Source organism: Anas platyrhynchos, chromosome 1 (genome assembly GCF_047663525.1).
Source record: "Anas platyrhynchos isolate ZD024472 breed Pekin duck chromosome 1, IASCAAS_PekinDuck_T2T, whole genome shotgun sequence".
Lineage (NCBI taxonomy): Eukaryota > Metazoa > Chordata > Aves > Anseriformes > Anatidae > Anas > Anas platyrhynchos.
The window spans coordinates 97,179,075-97,199,858 of NC_092587.1; the positions used below are offsets into that span (position 1 = coordinate 97,179,075).

The window sequence follows — 20,784 nt, forward strand, 5'->3', positions numbered from 1 at the left end:
ATGCCCAGATCAATGAATATAAAAACAAAAATATTTTTTAAAAAATTTCAATATAAAGATGGCAAGCGCACTCGTACATAAAGTCAACTGGCTGTGTGTGCCAGAGTAGCTTTTCCAGAGTAGCTGACTGCTATGCTGGAGCAGGAGAACGTTTTACACGGTCTGAAAATGCACTTCCAAGCACAGCACTTCAGGTCCTGTCTTCCTGCCCTTATCCCCTGTTCCCCAGATCACCACCGCCTGAACTAGAAGAAGCTGGGAGCAAGGAGAGCTTAAAGAGGAGAGCTTGCTATCGCCACGTGTGTAAGAGGCAAAATTATAGAAGTACAGTAGAAAGAACGTCTCTGGGAAAAGGGATTTGCAGTAGTGGACGTTACCTGGATTTATCTGTGCAGCCTTTATCTGGTGGCAGAAGTCTGACGGTGTTTGGCTGGATTTGCACTGCTCGTCTCAGTTCTGCTTCCTGCAGTCTTCAGCGCAGGAAGAGAGCAGGTGCTCCTCGTGGTTGGAGGGCTTGGACTCCATCCTGCAGGAGCCAGACCGTGCCTTTCATTCATCACGGGGGTGCTAGCTTCACAATAACACTTCGGGGCTGCCAAAACCTCGATGGAAGACGGTAGCTTGGAAATATCCAGCAGAAGCAACGTCCTTCATTCCAGCTGCCAGAAATCCCCCAGCTCAGGCTGCCCTGTGGCTCGGTAGATGTCCTGCTGTCTGCTGGAGATGTACGGCTGCACGAGGCGTTGCAAACAATCCCCGTACTTGGAAGAGGGCCGTTAGACGAGATTCCTGCCGTTAGTTTGTGCAGGGATTTTTTTGTTCTGAGATTTCCAAACTTTCTCTGTTCTATTTATGTGCCACCCTGTGTCTCTCGGCAATCTGCTTGGAGACAGGCACGAAGAGACGCGATTCTCATTTCTCCTTCCCTGTCCGTGCAGCAGAAAGCCAGCGTCTTTACTTTATCTTCCCACGGGAACTTAAGACCCAGACCGGGGCTGAACGGAAATTAGGGCTGTAAAATAGAATAAAACCTAATTCCGTCCTTCCTTCGGTGCTTTGTTTGCGGGGACTGAAATGCTCTGCTTGTGTGCTCAGTAGGAAGGCTGTTTTAGAGGGGATGGGGCAGGAGATCCAGGGCTGGCGTTTTGGAAGCAAGCACTGCTTGCACACCCATGTTACTGACTTGTGCGTGATGCGAAGTGCTCCCCTCCACTGATCAGTGCCTCTCTGATGGTTAATGTGTTGGAGTGTAGGAGTCATGCTGGTCTGCACTAGATACGAGGCACAGGGATCCATATTCTCAGTTTGGAGCCTCGAGAGTCCTTAATTTAAAAAATGCTCTCGGGATTCCTCTCCCAAGTACATCTTGGCCTGGGTTATCTTCCACCAAAGATATTTTTCCATAGGAAATTCTGATCCTGTGCTTTGCGACACGTGGGACAGGCCTGGTCCCAGGAGGCAGGCGGGAGAAAGGAGCCTGGTAGGACTCAGACCCTTCGTGATTGTCTAAATGAAGGAACCGCAGCTCTTAACAAGCTCCCCTTGACCTTCGGTGTGATCTCTGCCGGGCTCCTGAAAGGCAGGCGCTAATCTCTGCAAGCAGCTCCGCGCTCTTATCTCGTCTGCTCCTTCTCTTCCGCACGCAGTCGGGGGAGAGAGAGAGAGAGAGAGAGGAGAATCCTCCTCGAAAATTGATTGTGGGGAGGGACAGCCCACCTGCCTGAAACACTACAAACGTGGTTACAGCCCCCGGGGAATATGGCCTGAGACGGGCCGTGATTGTTCTGCGATGGCACCGTGCGGCTCCCTCCCTGCGCGGCTGTTTGTGTTGCCTGCCTGCCCGCCCCGAGTACGCTGGGCTGAACGAAATAAGGCTTTAAACTAAAATTGCTGAAAAGAGGATTTTCTAAGCTTTCCACTTCTATCATTTCTTACCTGCGGCTTCGGAGGTGTAAAACATTAAGACAGCACTGCCTGCACAGCTCCAGAGGAGCCCAGGCTGTGTCAGCTCCTCGTGCTGGGTATTTTTTTGTTCTCCCCGGCTGTTCTGTGGGTCGGGGAGGCTGGGGCTTAGCAGGTTACCCTGTGCCAGCTGAGCCACAGAAAATTCCCACGTCCCGCTCTTAGCTCTCAAGTGTTGTTAAGTAAAACGCATCAGCTTAACCCGGGGTGAAAGAGGTACGTGCCGATGTGCTCTGCCCTTGTATTTGCGGTGGCTTAGGCTTGCATTAAGCTGCAGGAGCTAACCGGTGGCTCTCGGGCTTGGGATCAGAGGGAGTGCTAAACCCTCAAAAAGGTGAGTTTCTGAAAGAGGGAGGGAGAGGGAGAGAGAGGGATTTGGGAGCTGATTCACCTTGACTAACTGCCGGAGCCAGTTGCCTCTGCTGGCTGTCGCCCAGCTGCCTGCAGGGCTGGGTCTCGCAGTGGGGCAGGGGGCACAGGCAAAGCCATGGAGCAAGACTGCAAAAATAAATAAATAAATAAATAAATAAATAAATAAATAAATAAATAAATAAATAAAGGTATGCATGTGTGAGGGGGTAGAGGTTTCCCTCACTGCTGTGGCTGGGAGGTGAAGGCAGGCCTTGTGCTCTCTGTACCCCTCGACATGCCCAGCTCTTGGGATCCTTGGTTGTGTGCATTTTGCGATTTATTTATTTATTTTTTTAATTTCTTTTAATGAGGCCACTTGAGCTTCTCCACTTACATTAGCCATCCTAATAACCAGATGCTCCTCGGAGTATTTCGGAACTGGGTGGGTGTAGAGAGGCGAAGGGGCTCCTTGACAGGCGCCTCCCCTGCTCCCCACCTCAGCTGCAGCAGGAGCAGAGGGGCTGCGCGGCGCATGGGGCACGCAGACAGGGTCACTCGGGCATGAGGCATGTCCTGGAGCAGGACCAGGGTGTGCAATGGGATCCTGCTCCCGCGGCACAGGAGGAGGGTGAGGGCTGGATAGCATTGACGAGGGCCGCGTGGGGCAGGCGGGTGTGCCTAACGGGCCCGGCAGCAACAAAGGAGAAGTTCAGGCCCCGAGAGGGGAAGCTGACCTAATTTCGAGTTTACATGTCCTCTATCTGATTCTCTCTCCCCCCGTTTTTCTACTTCTTGTTGTTTCTTTTGTGTTCTTTTTTTTTTTTTTTTTTCTCTGCCCTTTCCCACTGGCTGCCTGAACTCGTCCAGTTGCTTTGAGAGATGCGTTTCTGCCGGGGTAATCACTCCAGCCAGTCATTAATGTACAAACAAGGCAACTATTGTAATCTGAGGATTTATTGCTGCTGCTGTGAAACAACTGCCGTGCCATTTTACTTAACTCTTGGGTTCCCCCGCTGCCTGCCGGCAGCAGCTGGGTCAGTACTTCGCAGCCGCCTTCCCTTTAAAGCCGTCTTTGACAGCCCCGTGTCCCAGGCAAGACGGTGCAGGTTGGGCTCTACCCAAGGAAAGTAATCCCCTGCCCAACCAGATTATTAACGCTTGTTGTGCGTTTTCCCCGTGGTGCCAGAAACACTGATGTACTCAGTTTCACCCCCTCGTGGAGGTGACATTCCCTTAGTGTTGCCGTTTGGTGCCCGCCAGTGCTCTCCTCCAAAGTGGTGGCGTTGGCGCCGCGCTTCGTCTTGAGCAGCTCGCTTCTGTCTTGCCAGCACAACCAGAGGCGTCGGGGAAGGAGGCTGGTGGCACGGAGCTGGGATCCCCGCGGGGCAGCAAGATGTCACGGGGCAGATGGAAACATAACTCCTGCACTAATGCCTTGTAAAATCCAGAGCAGCATTTCTCAGCCAAAAGCAGCTCCCTAGGAGTAGGGAGTGCACACATTTGTTCTTCCTAAAGAGTTCACACTTGACACTTGGCAAGCGTAGCTCTGTCCAGACGGTGGGAAGCGGGCAGTTGGGGACACAAGGTAGCACCACGCAGTGCCCCTAAAGCGTGTTGGAGGGTAAAAGCAATAATGAAACCCAAGGGAAGAAGGAGCTGGCGGGTTTTTGCCTGGCCCTTGAGACAGCGGTGTGTAGCTGTGCTGCCTACCCCATGTAAGTTATTTTTCTCCTGAAGATCCTGCAGGGTAAGGCTGCTGTGGTGGTGATTTTTACCAGCTTGGGCCTCTGGCTCGCAGCCTGTTGCTCCTCGTGCATCCCCTAACAAGGAAATGGTATCCCAGGCAGGTCTGCTGCTTGCCTGGGAGTACACAAAACGTTGGTAGCTCTCTGATTTGTGTCCAGCTTGTAACGGCTTTGCAGCCCTGCTCCCTGGGGGTGATTGGCATTTTGGATACCTAAGAACAAACCAGAGCCAGCCCAGGGAACGGGGACACCTCGGGTTGTCTATGTCCATGTGAGGTAGAGTTCATCTGGAAAAGGGGCTGGTCCTGGGGGCTTGGAGGAGAGCGTGTTGGAGAGCTTGAGTTGCGTATTGAGTCTGGGCCAGGGAGCTCCAGTCCCTGCTCCAGGTGAATGTCAGCCGGCTCCTTATCCTACAGTTAACACCTTAGTTCCCAACCTGTAAATACTTCTGTGTAGCTCACCGGGTGCTCCTCACTTGCACATTGCTGAGGTGTCTGTACCTGAGGTGGGTTTGGCTGGAGCTGTGTGCACTAGGGGAGAGGGGAGCACCTCCTGCTCCTTCCTCCTCCTCCTCCTCCTCCTCCTCGTGGCAGCAGGACACTTGGACTGTCCCTGGCTGGGCCCCTGACACCCTCTAGTGGCAATATCGACGTTTATTATTTCAGAAGCTCTTAAAACTTGGGGGCTGCGAGCACCCCCTCTGCAGCAGCTGGCGGCTCAGGGGCTAGCAGGAGATGCTGCCTTTCTCTGCCAGCTGGGAGCAAGGGGGATGCCAGGCTGGGTTTGGGGGGAAGCATGATACAGGCTCCTGGGTGGCATGCTGGAGGGAGGGGAAAGAGGAGCAGGAGCTGGGTGAGACAGAGGGCAAGGGTGGGAGCGGATCCTCCTGGCTGTGAAGGCAGCCTGCCGAGAGCATCCCCATGCTAGGCTGCTTCAAGCTCACAGCCTCAAGGCAGCGCGAACCCCAAAGGCCGTACTGATTCATCTGGTGGGGAGGATATGGTTGGATTTATTTATTTATTTATTTATTGAAAACCAAAAGAGCACAAGGAGTGCAACGCGGTGTGTTGGGCATTATCATAGTCAAATTACAGCCTCCAGCACGCCACCGCCTCCAGATTTTTCTCCAGGAATGCATTTTGCAATAGCTGCGGTGTAGGAGATGCTAACCCTCCCTCCAGGTTACGACCTGGAAACATGAAGTCCAATTGGCAAAGCGGTGCCTGTGTCAGCCTGTAGGCAGCTCGGGGAATGGGGTGGCAAGCGAGACACGGCCGTGGTCCTCCCCTCTTCCCTTCCCACCGCGGGAGCTGCACTTCCCCGGGCAGCCGCTGCCGTGGGCTGTGCATGGGGCCCGTGCTGGGACAGGCTTCCTCTTGCCGTCCCGGGGAGCAGGCGGCTCCGTGCCTTGCAGGGCTCTCAGACTGGCTGCGGGAAGGAGGATGGGCAGGCTTTCTTCCCAGAGCGCTGCTTTCACCCTAGATACTGGCACAGGGAGGCTGGTGTGTGTATGTGTAGCAGGGAGCTCTGCCTTTGAAGCAGCTCAGTGGGAAAGTAGCTCCAGCAAGATGGTGACTGGGTTTAATTTACCTACCCGATGTAAAAATAAAGTTACGAGAGCCTGTGACTGGAGGGCAAAGAGCAAGGAGCTGCGCTGCTCTGGAAATCACATGGAAAGGTTTGAAATGAGAAATGTAAATCTCCTCGTGCAGGCTGGTGAGCTGGGGAGTTCGGCCATGATCACCGCTGTGCTTGGAGTCGGAGGGAAGAGGAGAGAGAAGCGAGGCAGCTCCTGGCTGGCATGGGACGGCGTGGCCAGAGGCTATTGCTGCCCGTGGGCAGGGGATGGGGAGCCTGGGCGAGGAGGATGAGGGGATGGGAGGCAGGAGGAGACGTGGCTGTAGGGATGAGGTCAATTGGCCATAAATGAGTCTTACCAGGTATTTTCCCTCTTGGGACAGTGAATTCCCTGAGAAGCACACGCTTGGTCAAAGCAAATGCTCTGGGCTGAGCTGGACGAGAAAAAATTCCCTTTCATTTACTCCATCCTGTGGCTTTTTTCTTCCCTCTCTCCTGCTTTGAATTTCCTGCCATAAATAATGCCAGCGGTTGTCCTCAGGGCAACTGATTGCTCTCCGTAGCAGCGCCTGAATGAAACAGATGCAGCTTTTGGCAACGTAACCAATTTTGTCAGATCCTCCAGTGTTGTCAATGAAACTGAGCTGAGATGTGTTAATTATATTCCGCTGGTGCATGGTGAAACCGTGGGCATTAACAGGTTCACTGGCGCTGCCTTGTCTGCAGACTTGGGAAGGAGGCTTGCCGTATCCTCTCCATATGATGTTTCTTGAGACAGCAAAATTCATAAATAGCTCTTTTTAAGCCTGCCTTCTAGTAGCGGGACCTCCTGCTACAATTGAGACGCTTGCTAAAATTAAGCAAATCTGCGGTGCTGCAGGGTTTTTTTTTCATCCTAATTTTAGCGGCTGTTCGCTGTAAATCCAGCTGTGTGATCTTTTCTGCTGTCGCTCATGGACTGCAGGTATTTGGGGATGGTTGTCTTTTTATTTGGGGCTAGGTGTGAGCTGGCAGGCCTTTGCTAATCCTAGTGATGAATTGCAACCATAACACCCTCTCCTGGGTTCCTAACCCTAACGCTGTGCTTCTCCGTCCCCCTGCGCTGCAGTGATCCCTGACTCGCTGCGAGTGACCGCGGTCCCACAGACGCTGCACAAGGTGGAGCGCGACTCCCTGGAGCTGAAGTGCGAGGTGGCCAAGAGCACGGCCCAGCACAGCCACGTCTCCATCGCCTGGTACCGGCAGCGAGGCGGCGAGGCGCCCGTGGAGGTCATCTCCCTCAGCCGCGATTTCGTCCTACGGGCCGGGGGCAGCTACGCCCAGCGGCAGGCCACGGGGGACGTCCGCTTGGACAAGGTGGGCGAGACCACCTCGAAGCTCACCATCTACAACCTCCACCCGTCAGATCAAGGCGAGTTCTACTGCGAGGCGGCGGAGTGGATCCAGGACCCGGACAAGTCGTGGTATGCCATGACCCGCAAGCGCTCTCAGGGCACCATCGTCAACGTGCAAGCCACCGGTCAGTGTCTCCTCTCGCTTTCCTTGCTTGTCTGGGTGGTGGGAGGAAGCAGAGGTGGAAAACGGGGCTGTGCATAGTTAGGTGACTCAGGTGCTGGCCCAAGCAGGGGGCGATGCACACCACAGCTTTTAACATCTAAATAAAAGTCTGCAAGGCCAGCTGCAGAGCTGCCCCAGGTCCCGTCACACCTAATGCTGGAGCAAGGCCTGCAAAGCCGTGCCTGGTCGGGGACTTGACTCTTTCACACTGTGGTTCTCTCTTGACTCCACAGTGGGGTTTGTGGTCTCCACAGATAAGCCCAGTTGCCTCTTGGGGTGTACCCATGGAAAGCAGCTGTTCCTGGGAGGGTTGCTGAGGTCTCTTACTGCTTGGGTGCCCCAGTGAGGTCTCCTTCACGTGGCACTGCTGAGACCCGGAGCAGTGGTATCTTCTACAGCACCCCAGCAAGGGGGCTTGGCGGCAGCCCCTGCTGTCTGACATAGCCAGTGTCTGGGCTGCAGCGGGAGCTAAGGCTTACATACACCTTGTGCGCTTGGTGCTAGCACAGGCAATGAGGATGTGGGGAAGTGAGGAAATAAGAGTGACACATCAGAAATTTAAACTAAAACTTTGAGCAAACACTTCTGTATTGCCTGAGGCCCATTTGCAAGTCAAAATCCTTCTTGCAGCCAGCAGCACAGGTTCCTGCTAAGGATCTAAAAACCCAGAAGAGCTCTTTTGTCCTCTCTGATATCCCTAAAAGCCCTACCTTTCAGCCCCAGCAATCTGGGGCAAGCAAGACTGGGCTCCAGCTCACATCCCACAGTGCTGCTGGATCCCGGTGTCACAGCAGAGCTGTTCCCAGGAGGAAAGGCTGGGGACAAGGCAATTTGGCTGGGGAGGCCTTGCAGCTTTTGCCTCTTACAGCCAAAGCAAGCTGCTCGCCCTTCCACCTGGAGGTGCACGTGTCCAAGAGGTAGTGACCACATAGGGTATGGCAGGTTGCAGTCATCTCGCATGAGGTGTGCTGCTCTCCAGGTGGGCTTTGCCGTGCTGACGTGAGCTGGTCTGTCTGTCCCCAGATAAGGAGTTCAGCGTCCGGCTGGAGACGGAGAAGCGGACGTACATTGTGGGCGAGCCAGTGGAGTTTCGGTGCATCCTGGAGGCCCAGAATGTCCCTGACCGCTACTTCTCCATCTCCTGGGCCTTCAACAGCTCCCTCATCGCCAGCCTGGGGCCCAACGCCGTGCCGGTGCTCAACAACGAGTTCGCCCAGCGCGAGGCCCTGGGCCAGCTCAAGGTAGCCAAAGAGAGCGACAACGTTTTTGTGCTGAAGATCTACCGCCTCCGCCTCGAGGACAGTGGCAAGTACAACTGCCGGGTGACCGAGCGGGAGAAGACTGTGACGGGGGATTTCATTGACAAGGAGAGCAAGCGGCCCAAGAACATCCCCATCACCGTCCTGCCGCTCAGTAAGTAGAGACCTGCCCGCTCCATGCCGGGACGCTGCTCTGCTGGGCAGCTAGCTGGTGAGGCTGTGGTGTGTCCAGCCCAAAGCAGACTTCGGAAGGGGAATGGGGAGGATAAGGGTTTGTGTGCTGTGGAGGCTTGAAATCCCAACTGCAAGTCTTTTTTAGGGGACAATAGAGCAAGGGGGATTGTGCTGCTCAGGTTTGTGAGTGGGGAAACGTGTCCCCACCTTGGTGATCACTCCAACCTGGCAGCTGTGGTCCTGAGGTGAAGGTTTGTGTGACAGCCTCTGGCTTGCTCCTCACACCTCTACCCTCTGCACGAAGCTGGGTGCCCTGAAGTATTCAGCAGGCATAATGGGGAGAGTGGCTTGTCCCTGCTTTATCCTAAGAGCTGCTGGGTTCCTGCAGATTGTGCCTGTTGTTCAGCTGTCGTACAAGGCGCTGGGGTTGTGCCTTGCACGAGGAGAAACCAAGGTTCGCTTGCTCCTCAAGCCCCAGTTTGCTCTTCAGCCTGGAGCCCTGTTGTGGTCACTGTGTGTCTGCCAACCCTGGTGAAAACAGCCCTGCCAGAGGCCCGCCTGAGTGCCTTTTGTGTTTATCAGACAAATGTGATAAAGACATGAAAGGCAGGGTGAGAGAAGAGGGTCAGCTGATTTATTTCTCCTCCGTTTTGCTCTCTCAAACTCAGGTAGCCGCAGCATGAAGAACCAGGCAAGTGTTGCCCAGGTTACCCTAGCTGCAGGGTTTGACCAAGCAGATGGGAAGCTGACAGAGGATTTTGTGCAGCGTTTGTCTCCTGTCTCTTAGGCTTGTAGGGAAATGCAGCCCTTTCCTCAAGCTTTTTTTTTCCTCCTCATTTCTCCAAAAGAAATTCTAATTCTTTTCTCTTCTACCAATATTTGGTCTCATTTGTTTGGCATTGAAAATCAGTTAGAAATCTTGCACTGGACAGTTGTTAAAATGCAATGCTTTTAGGCAAAGCCACGTTTCAGGCAGATTTCATTCCTGAGGTTTCGTAAATCACCAGCTCTAGGAACAAACGTGATTTTTCAAGGGTGCTAAGTGTCCATAACTCCGATGGAAGACAGCAGGAGTAACCAGCACTCAGTATCTCTGAAAAACGAGCCGTAGCATCTCTGGGAAGCTCAGGATAACAATTTTTTTGGATGTTGCCAAACATTGATAGCTACCTCTAGTGTTGAGAGCGATGGGAGTTTGCGAAAGCTTCTCCCGAAAGGTGTTGCAGAAATGGACGTGGCAAGATGATAATCAGATTGACACGAATTGAAAAGCCCAGGGAGCTGGAAGCTTTTTTTTGGCAGAGCCGGTTGCATGTGGTGCATGTTGTAGCAGCACAAATTCCCTCAAGCTTTGCTGAGACCCCAGCCTGGACCTGCGAACTGAAGACGCGGCAATGCCTCCTGAGCCCTAGGCAGAGATTTTTCCCAGCTTTGGCCGACACCTGCTTTGAGTGTGCAAGGCACCAGGAGCAGCTCGCTGCCCACAGACTGTTTTTGGATGTGGTCACGCATGAACTTAAGACGTGCCTGGACCCAAATGCGTGGGCAGTTTCCTGCACCTGGTAAAACACCTCTCTGGCCAGCAGCGTCCTTGCAGACTGACAAGTGCCGAGTGTGTATCATCTCCCCTGTGTGTGTGCGTTTCTCTCCTTAGAGACCAGCATCTCCTTGGAGATTATCAACAACGCCAGCAGTGTCTTGGAGGGGGAGAGCCTGCGCTTTGGCTGCAACGTGCGCTCAGGCGTGGGGCCCCAAAGCCGCCTCTCTGTCGCCTGGCAGCTGGTGGACAAGCAGAACCGGCGCAGCGAAATCGTGCGTCTGGATCGGGACGGCACCCTGCAGCCCGGCCCCTCATATGCCGAGCGCAGCAGCTACGGGGGCATCCAGATGGAGCAGGTCCGGCCCGGCTCCTTCACCCTGGAGATCTTCAACAGCATCAGGGCGGACGAGGGCCACTACGAGTGCCGGGTGGCCGAGTGGACGCGGACACTGGATGGGGAGTGGCAGATGGTTGGGGAGCGGCACGCTGGTACCCCAGTGTCCATCACTCCTCTGGGTGAGTACTCAAGGTGTGGGAGCCGTGGGGCCATGCACCTGGCTCAATCCAGGAGGTCACCTGCAAATACCTGGGGCTGCTCTCAGCACTCTGTGCTTGCCAGTGAAACGGAGGCACCAGCAGCCCACCTGCAGCTCCTGTGAAGGTTGGTGCAAAACGTCTGTGTGCCCAGTTGCATTTGAGGGCAAAACCTGAGGGGTGGCTGTGGCAGGAGCAAAGCAGGGGATGGCTGATGGGAGCCGAGGAGAGAGACTGCCAACGTCATGATGCCCGCTGAAAGGGGGCACCATGTCCCAACAGCCTGGGCTGTGGGAAGTGACTTGGTGGTGCTCCATCAATGGCCAGTGGGCATTAAAGCCTCCTTGCATGCTCTGGGCAAACCTCGTCTCAGCCCACCAGACTGGGAGAGCCAAACACAGGGCATCTATTGGCCCAGCCACCAGAAATCATGAGCATCCCCAACAGCATCAGAAGTCCTCGGGAGCTGTGGATCAGGACTGGTCCTCACTGCCTCTGCCGAGAGGCCCTGAGCAGCTGACCCGGGACTGAGCCAAACTAGAGGCTGTGATCGTTGCGGCTGGTACTCTGCTCTGCCAAATAGCTCGTCTGGTTCAAACACAGCAAAATGACATCAATTTAGGAGAGGGCAGGTAGGGCATTAGAGATTTTGCATAGATTGTGAATTACTTGGGTCTCACTCAGGCCTTGCTATATTAAGCCCTGGACAGGTTCCCAAAGTTTTCTGCAGGAGACCGAAGAACTGATGGATATTCCTGCAAGGTCCCTGATCTGCAGAATGCTAGAGCTATAAACAATTAGTGCGAGCTATTCAAAAGTCAAGATAGATTTTTTTTTCGATTATCCACAGTATTAATCTTAAGATTTGGCAAGATGTGTGAGACCAGACTTTAAAGTCATATCATATTCTGATTAAAATCTTGCTTTTTTTTTTTCCCTTTCCTCCCCTTCACTTTTGACCTTCTTTCAGAGGCTGCTCTGTCTAGAGCTAGAAACCATTGCTCTATCGGTTTCAAGAACAGATAGGGACGTTAGTTTGTAAAGAACTCAAGGCAGATTCTCAGCTGGTTTCAACAGTGTCTTTGTCTTGAGGTCAGTGGCATTTGGCCTCTTGTAAGTCCATGTGTTGGCCATTCTCTTTACTTTGCAACTCGTGGAGGTTTGTTGGGATGAAGCAGGGAGTACAGTAGTAGATGAAGCGATGAGATTTTAAAATGCGTCACTTTCACTCTTGCTAAAATTTAAGATACTGGAAATTGATCAGCAGTTCCAGAAGATGGGATTTGAAGGTAGTTGTCCCTCCACCTCTGTCCCTTGTCCCAGAGAAATTTGACTGTCACATTCTGTCAAGTCCTAAGAAGTTCCAAAGTCCTTTTTCTATAACTAACAGAGCTGTAGTAGCTCAGTAACATTTAGCGATGAAAATACCTAATATTGTTTTCTTGCTGCTGAATCTGATATTTTTTGTTGAGAGTAATGCTTTTGAAGTGTCTTGAGAAACTATAATGGAAGGTGCTAAGAAAGAGCAAGAGAGGTTTATTGCTACAGAAAGTGCTAGTAAAAAAAATGCAGTAAATTTAGTGACACTCACATTTCAAGTTAAGGTCTAATCGTTTGCCAGTCTGGCAGGGTAAAAAACTCTTTAGCTGAACCAGCACAGATAATGTTCAAACCCATAAATCTATCGACACTGTGGTTGTGAAGCAACAGCCACAAGAGAGATGTGCTGTCAGATGAGACCAGATGTCCCTGAACTTCTGAGGATCTCAAGAGCCCAGCAGGGATTTTAGTCCCTGCCAGATGGGAAGGAAAGGGCAGGCACTCTGAAATCTGTGGGTAGAGGAGGGCAGGCTGAGTGAGGAGGTTCTGCTGTATTGTTGGGGGGGGGGGGGTCTTGCCCAAAATGTGCCCGCTTACATGTGTGGATGCTGTCCTTTTGTATAAATTCCCTGGTAAAATTATGGAGATTATTCTGGGAATTACTGAAAAACACCTGAAAGACAATGCAGTCATTGGTCACAGCCAGCATGGGTTCATTAGGGGAAAGTCTTGCTTAAGGAACTTAATTTCCTTTTATGACAAGATTACCCACCTAGCTGACTGAGGGAAGCCCACTGATGTATTCTTTTTGGATTTCAGCAAAGCTTTCCATGCTGTTTCTCACAGCATCCTTCTGGACAAAATATCCAGCATACAGCTAGACAAATACATAATGTGGTGGGTGAACAATTGGCTAATGAGTTGGGCTCAAAGGTTTATAGTAGATGGGGTTACATCAGGCTGGTGGCCAGTCACTGGTGGTGTTCCCCAGAGCTTCATTCGAGGGCCAGTTCTCTTCAATGTTTTCATAAATGACTTGGATGTGGGACTTGAAGGTGTACTAAATAAGTTTGTGGACAATGCTAAACTGGGAGAAGCTGCTGACTCCCTTGAGGGTAGAGAGGCCTTGCAGAGAGATCTTGACAAATTAGAGGGCTGGGCAACCACCAAGTGCATGAAGTTTAACAAGAGCATGTGCCAGAACCTGCACTTGGGTGGGGGCAGCCCTGAATATACATACAGACCTGGGGACAAGAGGCTGGAGAGAAGCCCTGTGGAGAGGGATCTGGTCGTTCTTGTTGACAGCAGGTTGAACAGGAGTCAGAAGTGTGCCCTGGTAGCCAGGAGGGCCACCCATACCCTGGGATACATCAGGCACAACATCGCTAGCTGGTCGAGGGGAGGGATTGTCATGCACTGCTCTGCGCTGGTGTGGCCTCACCTTGAGTGCAGCATGCAGTTTTTGGTGCCACGATGTAATAAAGACATAAAACTATCAGACGAGTGTCCAAAGAAGGGCTACAAAGATGGAGAAGGGTCTTGAGAGCAGGACATATGAGGAGTAGCTGAGGTCCCTTGGTTTGTTCAGCCCAGAGCAGAGCAGGCTGAGGGGAGGCCTCATGGCGGCCTGCAGCTCCCTCAGGAGGGGAGCGGAGGGGCAGGCGCTGAGCTCTGCTCTCTGGGGACAGCAACAGGACCCGAGGGGACGGCATGGAGCTGGGACAGGGGAGGGTCAGGCTGGGGGTTAGGGAAAGGGTCTGCACCCAAAGGTGGTCGGGCACTGGGACAGGCTCCCCAGGGCAGTGGTCATGGCACTGAGCCTACTGGAGTTCAAGAAGGGTTTGGACAACGCTCTCAGACATAGGGTTTGATTTTTGGGTGGTCCTGTGTGGAGCCAGGAGTGGGACTCAGTGATCCTTGTGGCGCCCTTCCAACTTGGGATATTCAGTGGTTCTAAGAAGAGGGGATTTTGTACATTAACCTTAATGTCATGAGCATGTTTGCTGAGGAACTGAGAAACAGATTTGATTTTTACATGGCAGACAGGAGGAGAGAACTTCATTAAGTTTCCTTGCCTAGCCCAGCTGGAGATTACAGAGTCAGCTGATCTTGGTAAAATTAAGGTGGTTTTCTAAGGCCAGAGCTGCTGCAGTGTCTGAAGGTAATGGCTTATGTGGGGATGAGATGTGGCAGTTCTGCCTTCTCAGCCGCTCTCTTCTCTCTGGTGTAATCACTGTGTTGCAAGGGGCTTTAATCCCAAAGATTGGCCTCTCTTCTCAGTAATTACACATCCATGAGCAATGCCATGAGTAACTGGGGCTGCAGAGGTACTTACTGGAGGTGTGCAGATACGCTGATATCCACACTGTGGCTGGTCTGGCCCTCAGCAGCAGCTCTGTGGGTTGCAGTGAGCTCTCAGCTCATCCCCCAAACTGTAATTTCAAGCTTGTGGCAGGCTGAAGCTCTATGCTGATCCAGAAGACATTCCTGTTTCTGGTGGGGTCTCTACCCATGGGGCTTCAGCAAAAGCTTTGTTGAAAGCCTGGGTCATCGGCACAGCAGTGGGAGGAAGGAGAGCACCAAGTCCACCTGGACGCCCAGCAGAGACCTCCAGAAAGTAAACGCTTCTTGGAGATGTTGATGGTGGAAAACAAGGTCCCTGCTATATCTAGGCTTCACTGAAGTAATCATAACAGTAAAAAATATATATTTTCTCTCTCTAGCTCAGAACAAATGAGCAATGGAAATTCCTTGACCCAAAATGTAAGCCAGTCAACTGGGAATACGTTATCATTGTTATCTTTAAATTGTTAATAGATTGCTGGTTTTAAACTCCCCTAAACCTACAAAGTATTGGGGTTAGAAAAGTAAAGATGTGTTGACTAGCTTGTGGAGTTGTGCAGATGTGAGGGTAATTGTATATAGCTAGGATCTGTAAGAGAACAAAAGAGATGCTGTGTGAAGAATAGAAGCAACCACCTTCTCTCTGTTATAAATTGCCTCTATTCTTGGATTACATAACTTCTGCCAACTCTCCAAAGCACAGAAGAAAACTTTTTTTTCTCATTTTCCCCATCATTCCCTCACCTGCAGTGACCAGCTACAGACCTGGATGGGGGAACAGGGAGGGAGGATCGCTTGGCCAGGAGGTGGTTGTGAATCATGGAGTCTACGAGTGGTCGTGCTTGTTCCTGCAAAGTCAAGCCATGCTCTTTAAAGCCCTTCTCTCTCTTTTTTGCAGAGGCTGGTTTTGCTGTCACAGCTATTTCCCGCACCCCTGGGGTGACCTACAATGAGTCCTTCGACCTCCAGTGCATCATCAAGCCGCACTACCCATCCTGGGTCCCCGTGTCAGTGACGTGGCGTTTCCAGCCGGCGGGCAGCACCGAGTTTCACGACCTGGTCACCTTCACGCGTGACGGCGGGGTCCAGTGGGGTGACAGGTACATGGGCTTCCGGACCCGCACTGCCATCGAGAAGGCCGAGTCCAGCAACAACGTGCGCCTGAGCATCAGCCGGGCGAGTGACACGGAGGCCGGCAAGTACCAGTGCGTGGCCGAGCTCTGGAGGAAGAACTACAACAGCAGCTGGACGCGGCTGGCAGACAGGACGTCCAACCTGCTGGAGATCAGGGTCCTGCGGCCGGGTAAGTGTGGAGAGCACGCAAGAGGATCTGGGAGGTGTGTCGTGGGGATGGGCTGCATGTCAGTGCTGCGGTGGTCTCTCCAGAGGAAGGACTGATCTTGTGGCTGCAACTGACATCTCACACTTGTGAAAGTCTTGGTGGGACTTGAAACTGTTCGCAGGGTTTTCTTCTGGGAGGTGAGGTGACTGAGGCTCAGTCCAGTTTCTGGGCTGTTCCTGTGAAATGGAAATGGCTTTCAGGATGCTGCCTCCTCTAAGAGAGGAGAGGGGCCGGATCAAAGGGAAGAGTGGCTCTCCCACCAAAGCCCCTACATGCACACCCACCACAGGTGTTGTGCTACAGCTCTTATCTAGTGACTGGCTGCATCTCTTGCTCGGTTGGAGACATCTTCAAAAGCAGCTAGTGATTAAAGAGCCTGACTTTCATCCCCACTAGAAACCAAGCCCTTTCCAGCTGGAAGTCCCCAAGTTCATGGGTGCCCATTCACAGCAAGCAACATCTAGGTAACAGAGACCTGCTTTGGCAGGGAGAGTCAGAAAACCTACAAAGTGCTTATGCTCCCTGTACAGCCAGTGGAGAGATTTGGGCACCTTCTGTAGGTTTTGTTGATGAGGACTCTGCTGGTGCCTCCTATTCCTCATGAAGGCTGCTAAGATGTGTGGTCAGGGCAGCTGTTGGCCACCACTGAGCTGAATGGTTTATTGCTATCTCAGCCTTAGGGCTAGAGTTCGTGTTTGAAGTGGGGCTTTTAGCACCTTCAGGGCTCTTGGCTCAGCTCCTTGCAGCACTGTCAGTCCTGCCCTCATGTTCCTGTGCAGAGGGATGCCTCCCTAGGGCCTGCCTTCTTGCTTAGGGATTGTATTTTTCCCCTCAGTGGCCCTTTCCACACTCTCTTCCACCTTCCCCAACCCTCTGGAAAAGTCAGGGGATGCTGTGAGCTCCCTCATGAGCTTTCTGCCCTCTTTCTTCCCTCCCTTCCTCCTTCCTTGCCATCATCTCCAGGTTAATCTTCTCCATTTGTCTTGATTACCCTGCCTTGTAATACATGTTTTACTGCTTGCAAGGTCACGTTGGTGATGTTCATCATTTTAGCTTATTTCCCTAGGAAACAGCGGTGACTGGAGATGGTCCCTGGAGTAATATGCTTCTTCATGGCATATTTCTGTGCGTGCATTTGTGTGTGACGCAGAGAGAAAGAGAAATCCTTGGTAATATCTTCCAGAAGAGAGCCTCTGTGCCACAGTTCAGTGTGGCCAGGAGGACATTTAAGCCATGTTCTGGCAGCCGGTTCTTCTTTACTGGAGCAGTAAGCATCGAGGGATGCCTTAACAGAACAAGTGATCTAGGTCTCCATGGTTTTTACCTCTCCCTATCTCCCTGCTGCTCAGCAAGCTACTGCTACACAAATCTTAGCTGTCAGTCCAATGAGCCTTGCGTAATGTTTGTGGTTTTATGGCCCGCAAGGGGACGGACAAGAAGAGGGGGGCTCCTTTCTGACCCTCCTCCTCAGAGCGTCCGCAGCACTGCTATTGCACTCCGCATTTCGTTTCCATGCCCCAGGCAGCCTCTAAGAGCCGGTGGTTTGAGTTCTCCATGAATGTGGTGCTGGCAGTCGTGCCAGCGTCTGCTGTGGTTCTCGCTGGTTTTGCAAGCTGCAGAGGGTTGTGTCATCACCGGGTCCTTGACTGGATCATCTCCAAACAGGGCCCAGGATGATGTGGGAAACACCTTCCTCAGTCACCTCCAAATGGATGTCCTAACGTCCCCACGGTCAGACCTGTGCTGACGAAGCAGATGCTGGTTTTCAGATTACTACCCAGGGCTTCTTCAAAAGGGGTCGTTTGGGACCTCAGAATAATTGAGCACCTGAGAGCGCTGTCACAGTCCAGGTCTGCGGCTCCATAAGTCACCTTAACCTGACATAACTTGAGGCTGCTACTGGATGCCGTAGTCCTAGGGGCTGCTTTCCTTTGTCACTCGCCCCAGCTCCCTGCCTTGCCCCATACACCAGTGGGTTTGGGGTGAGCTGTCTCCCCTACAGATCCACTAAGGGATGTGCAATGAAGAAGGCAAGTCTGGAAGTCTTTTGGCAAACTGAGCTAGCTTGTGTTCCCAGACTGTAAGTTAATGTTGGGATTCTAGTTTTCCCTGAAGACCCCTGCTCCCTATTTGTCAGAGTGACCTTTCTGTTTGACAGATTCCAGGTGCAGAAGTGGCAATCGATATATGTCAGCCTTTAAAGCCTGTTAAGGTGAGAAAGGTAAAACAGTGGCTGCCTGATTGCTCCATTAATCTCTTCGCTGTGTGAAATCCCGCATCCTCGAGGGACTAGGTGCCGGAGCTTCCCGTGGTGTGTCAGTTTGCTGTTTCAACACTTCGGCTGTCTCTTCTTGGCACTCGTGTGGTGGGAAGGGTTTGCAGTTGCCATGCAGGCTGAGTGGTAGCTGAATTGCGTGTGTTAGCATGGCTGCATCGTTTCATGTGCTGCTTTTCAGTTGGCCAACAGGTAACGCTGAGGAAGTGCCAGCAGCTTCAAACGCTTCAGCCCTTTCTTATTCCCAGGAAGAAACTAGCAGGGGTTGGGAAACGTATCTCAGGAGGAGGAAACGAACAGGGCAGGTAACTGCAGCAGGAACCCAGCTGAGAACTGAAGGTCTGGAGGTAGGATGGCAGGAGTGTCCTGCGTGACATCTGGAGCTAGATCTGACCTTTGAACGCGATGTTCCTAGTCCCTGGGGCATTACACGGACTGGCAGCATGAGGAAAAGCCCTATAAAGGATGCGGTCTGTACATGCAAGAGCTTGCAGAGAAACGAGGCGTCGGGAGGGCATGGTGTTCATCCCTTGGCGGTGCGTGACAACCCAGCAGCAGCAGCACTACCTGGCACTCCGGTGTTTCTCCCTTCCACGGCCTGCTCGTGGGTGTCACGCAGCCTGGAGCACACCAGGTTGCAGAGCAGAGGGCTCTGTGCACAGGCACGATGCCCCAGGCAGCTCCTGTGTGCTTCGGAGGGGCAGAGACCTGTGCTGCTCGAGGGTGAGTGCTGGGTTTGAGCTTCTTCCCGCTGGAGTAGGCAGCCAGCTCCGGAGATCTGTCGGGCAGCATTAGGGACCGGGCTGGCCACTGGCTAGATTGCCTGTGGCTGTTTCGTGTCCTTCCAAGGCAGCGCTCTCCTTCCAGCTCTCGAGCTGCCTGTTGTTCCTTTCTCGGTGAGCTCATGTTGCAGCAGAGGGGAGGAACAATAAAAGTAGGCTGAATTCATGCCAGCTGCTTCCCTGAAGCCAAAGCTGGCAGGAGACCACGCACAGGAGCACGGGCCGAGCTTGGAGCGAGCCCCAAGTGCAGGGGGGAAGCCTGCAGCCCACCTGCATCCTTCAGCCCCCATGGCTGGGGCTTCCCCTGAGGGTTCACCACCCCTTCCCCCTTGGTGCAGGCGGTTTCTTTCATACCCCGGTGAGCCTGAGGGTGTTTGGATTTAGCCGTGTGTCCTGTGGAGCCCCGGAGAGGCAGGCAGTAGGTGTGCAAGAGACAAGGGGGACCCGAGAGCTGGTGGGCTGACTTTGTTCGTGGCTTCTCCGTAGATCTTGGTTCTCCCTGCCAAGTTTCCAGGGATGGAGCAGCTGAGACGGGGCGGGCTGTTTGCGAGCAGCGCGCGTCCCCGCAGTCTGCGGGACCCAGACAAGGGCAGCAGACAGTCTCTGGCGGCACAGGACGTGGCGGGGGGGCTGTGCTGCGGTCTGGGCAGGCTGGGACATCACAATATGTCTCTCTTGGCAAGAAGGCTGGAGCAGATTCGTGCTGCTGCATCGCATTGACATTGTCCTCGCGCGCATTCCTGCACTCGTCTCTCCCCTGCGGGGTGATTTCGGCAGAGCTTCGAGGGGTCCGAGCGCTGCACCTTCGCGGGGAGCTGGCTCTGGGTTGGCATCACATTTGGGATCGCTCACATCCCCCTTCCCCGTTAGAGAGCCCGACACGGCCCTTTCCACCCCCCAGCTGCAAGCTGCCCGCAGCCCATCAGCCTGTGATAAATGCGCGGCCGCCCCTGTGCCCGCAAGTTGATGTCTTCTTCCCATCTTCTCCCGCCCTCCCTCCTGGCGTCAGCCCTCCGCCGGTCCTGTCGTGACTAATCCTGCAGCGGGCACACGGGGAGAGGCTGCAATCACCTCCATAAATCTGCCCTCCTGCTCCCGGGTTTCTGACAGTAATGAACGTGGGAGGAGGGACGGGGAGGGGCGGAGGGGGATGATAACCAAGCAGACGCCAGGGGTGCCGGGCTCCTCGCTGCTTTTTCACAAGCCGGGCTACAGCAGATTGATTGACCTGGGAACCGTCAAGCAAACAAGACCGTCAGGCTCTTCATTAGAGCATTAATTAGCTTCCAGGGGCTCTCCAGGGGCTGCTCCGTAAAGTTTGGTTTATTAGGAGCTGTCAAGTTGAAACTGTCGTGGAGGGGGAGGGTGCAGGCTCCTTGGCTGGCCTCGGAGAAGGGGGACACTTGTGCCTGAACTTTGTTTGAGATCAGGGTGAACCAGAGCTTGGCTGCCCCAGAAATCCTGTGCTTGGGTGGGTGCAGAGCTGTCTCTCTCCTGGTCTCCACAAGAAAATGCCCTGGCCACTGACAGCAGCCTGGAAAACCTAAGGATGGTAGAGAAGAGGAGGGGGACCCGTACCTCGTGGTCCGAGCTGTCACCAGCAGTTGTAGAGGGACTGCTCGGTGTCCTGCGCCTCCTTCCCTCGGAAGATGTGGTGAGCAGCCAAGCCAGTGGTGGCTGTGACTGTGGATACTGGGATGCTGGGAGGATGAGGAGAGGAAGAGGCAGGGGAGAATTGGGAACTCAGGCTGCCATATGGCACACTCAGCGCTGGGAGAGGACTGATTTTCAAACAATTGCCAACACAATTGCTTGTGGAGGAGTTTAAGGGGAGGCGTTCCCTAACAAATGAAAATCAGATATTGCTGTTGCTGCCTTTCTCCCTTCTCATTTCTTAATAATGTTGTCTGTGTGTGAGGAAGCCTCTTCTGCTTGGATGCTGAAGATGCCCTTCCTACCTCTGATGGCCAGTGAGGCCCTGACCTCTCCCGGACACTTCAGTGGAGGCTCAAATGAGCCTTT

General features: G+C 53.2%; 1 protein-coding gene across 3 annotated transcripts in view; it reads left to right on the plus strand.

The window, feature by feature from the left end:
- The window catches only part of IGSF3 (immunoglobulin superfamily member 3), an 81,107-nt gene that overhangs the window by 44,720 nt on the left and 15,603 nt on the right, over positions 1 to 20,784 (plus strand). For 2 of the 3 annotated variants that reach the window (XM_027449359.3, XM_027449361.3), the window contains exons 3-6: positions 6,745 to 7,155; positions 8,217 to 8,606; positions 10,281 to 10,682; positions 15,262 to 15,666. In XM_027449359.3, coding sequence (XP_027305160.2) covers positions 6,745 to 7,155; positions 8,217 to 8,606; positions 10,281 to 10,682; positions 15,262 to 15,666 — 1,608 coding nt within the window. The remainder of the gene's footprint in view (positions 1 to 6,744; positions 7,156 to 8,216; positions 8,607 to 10,280; positions 10,683 to 15,261; positions 15,667 to 20,784) is intronic. The other variant, XM_027449360.3, reaches the window with a different exon arrangement.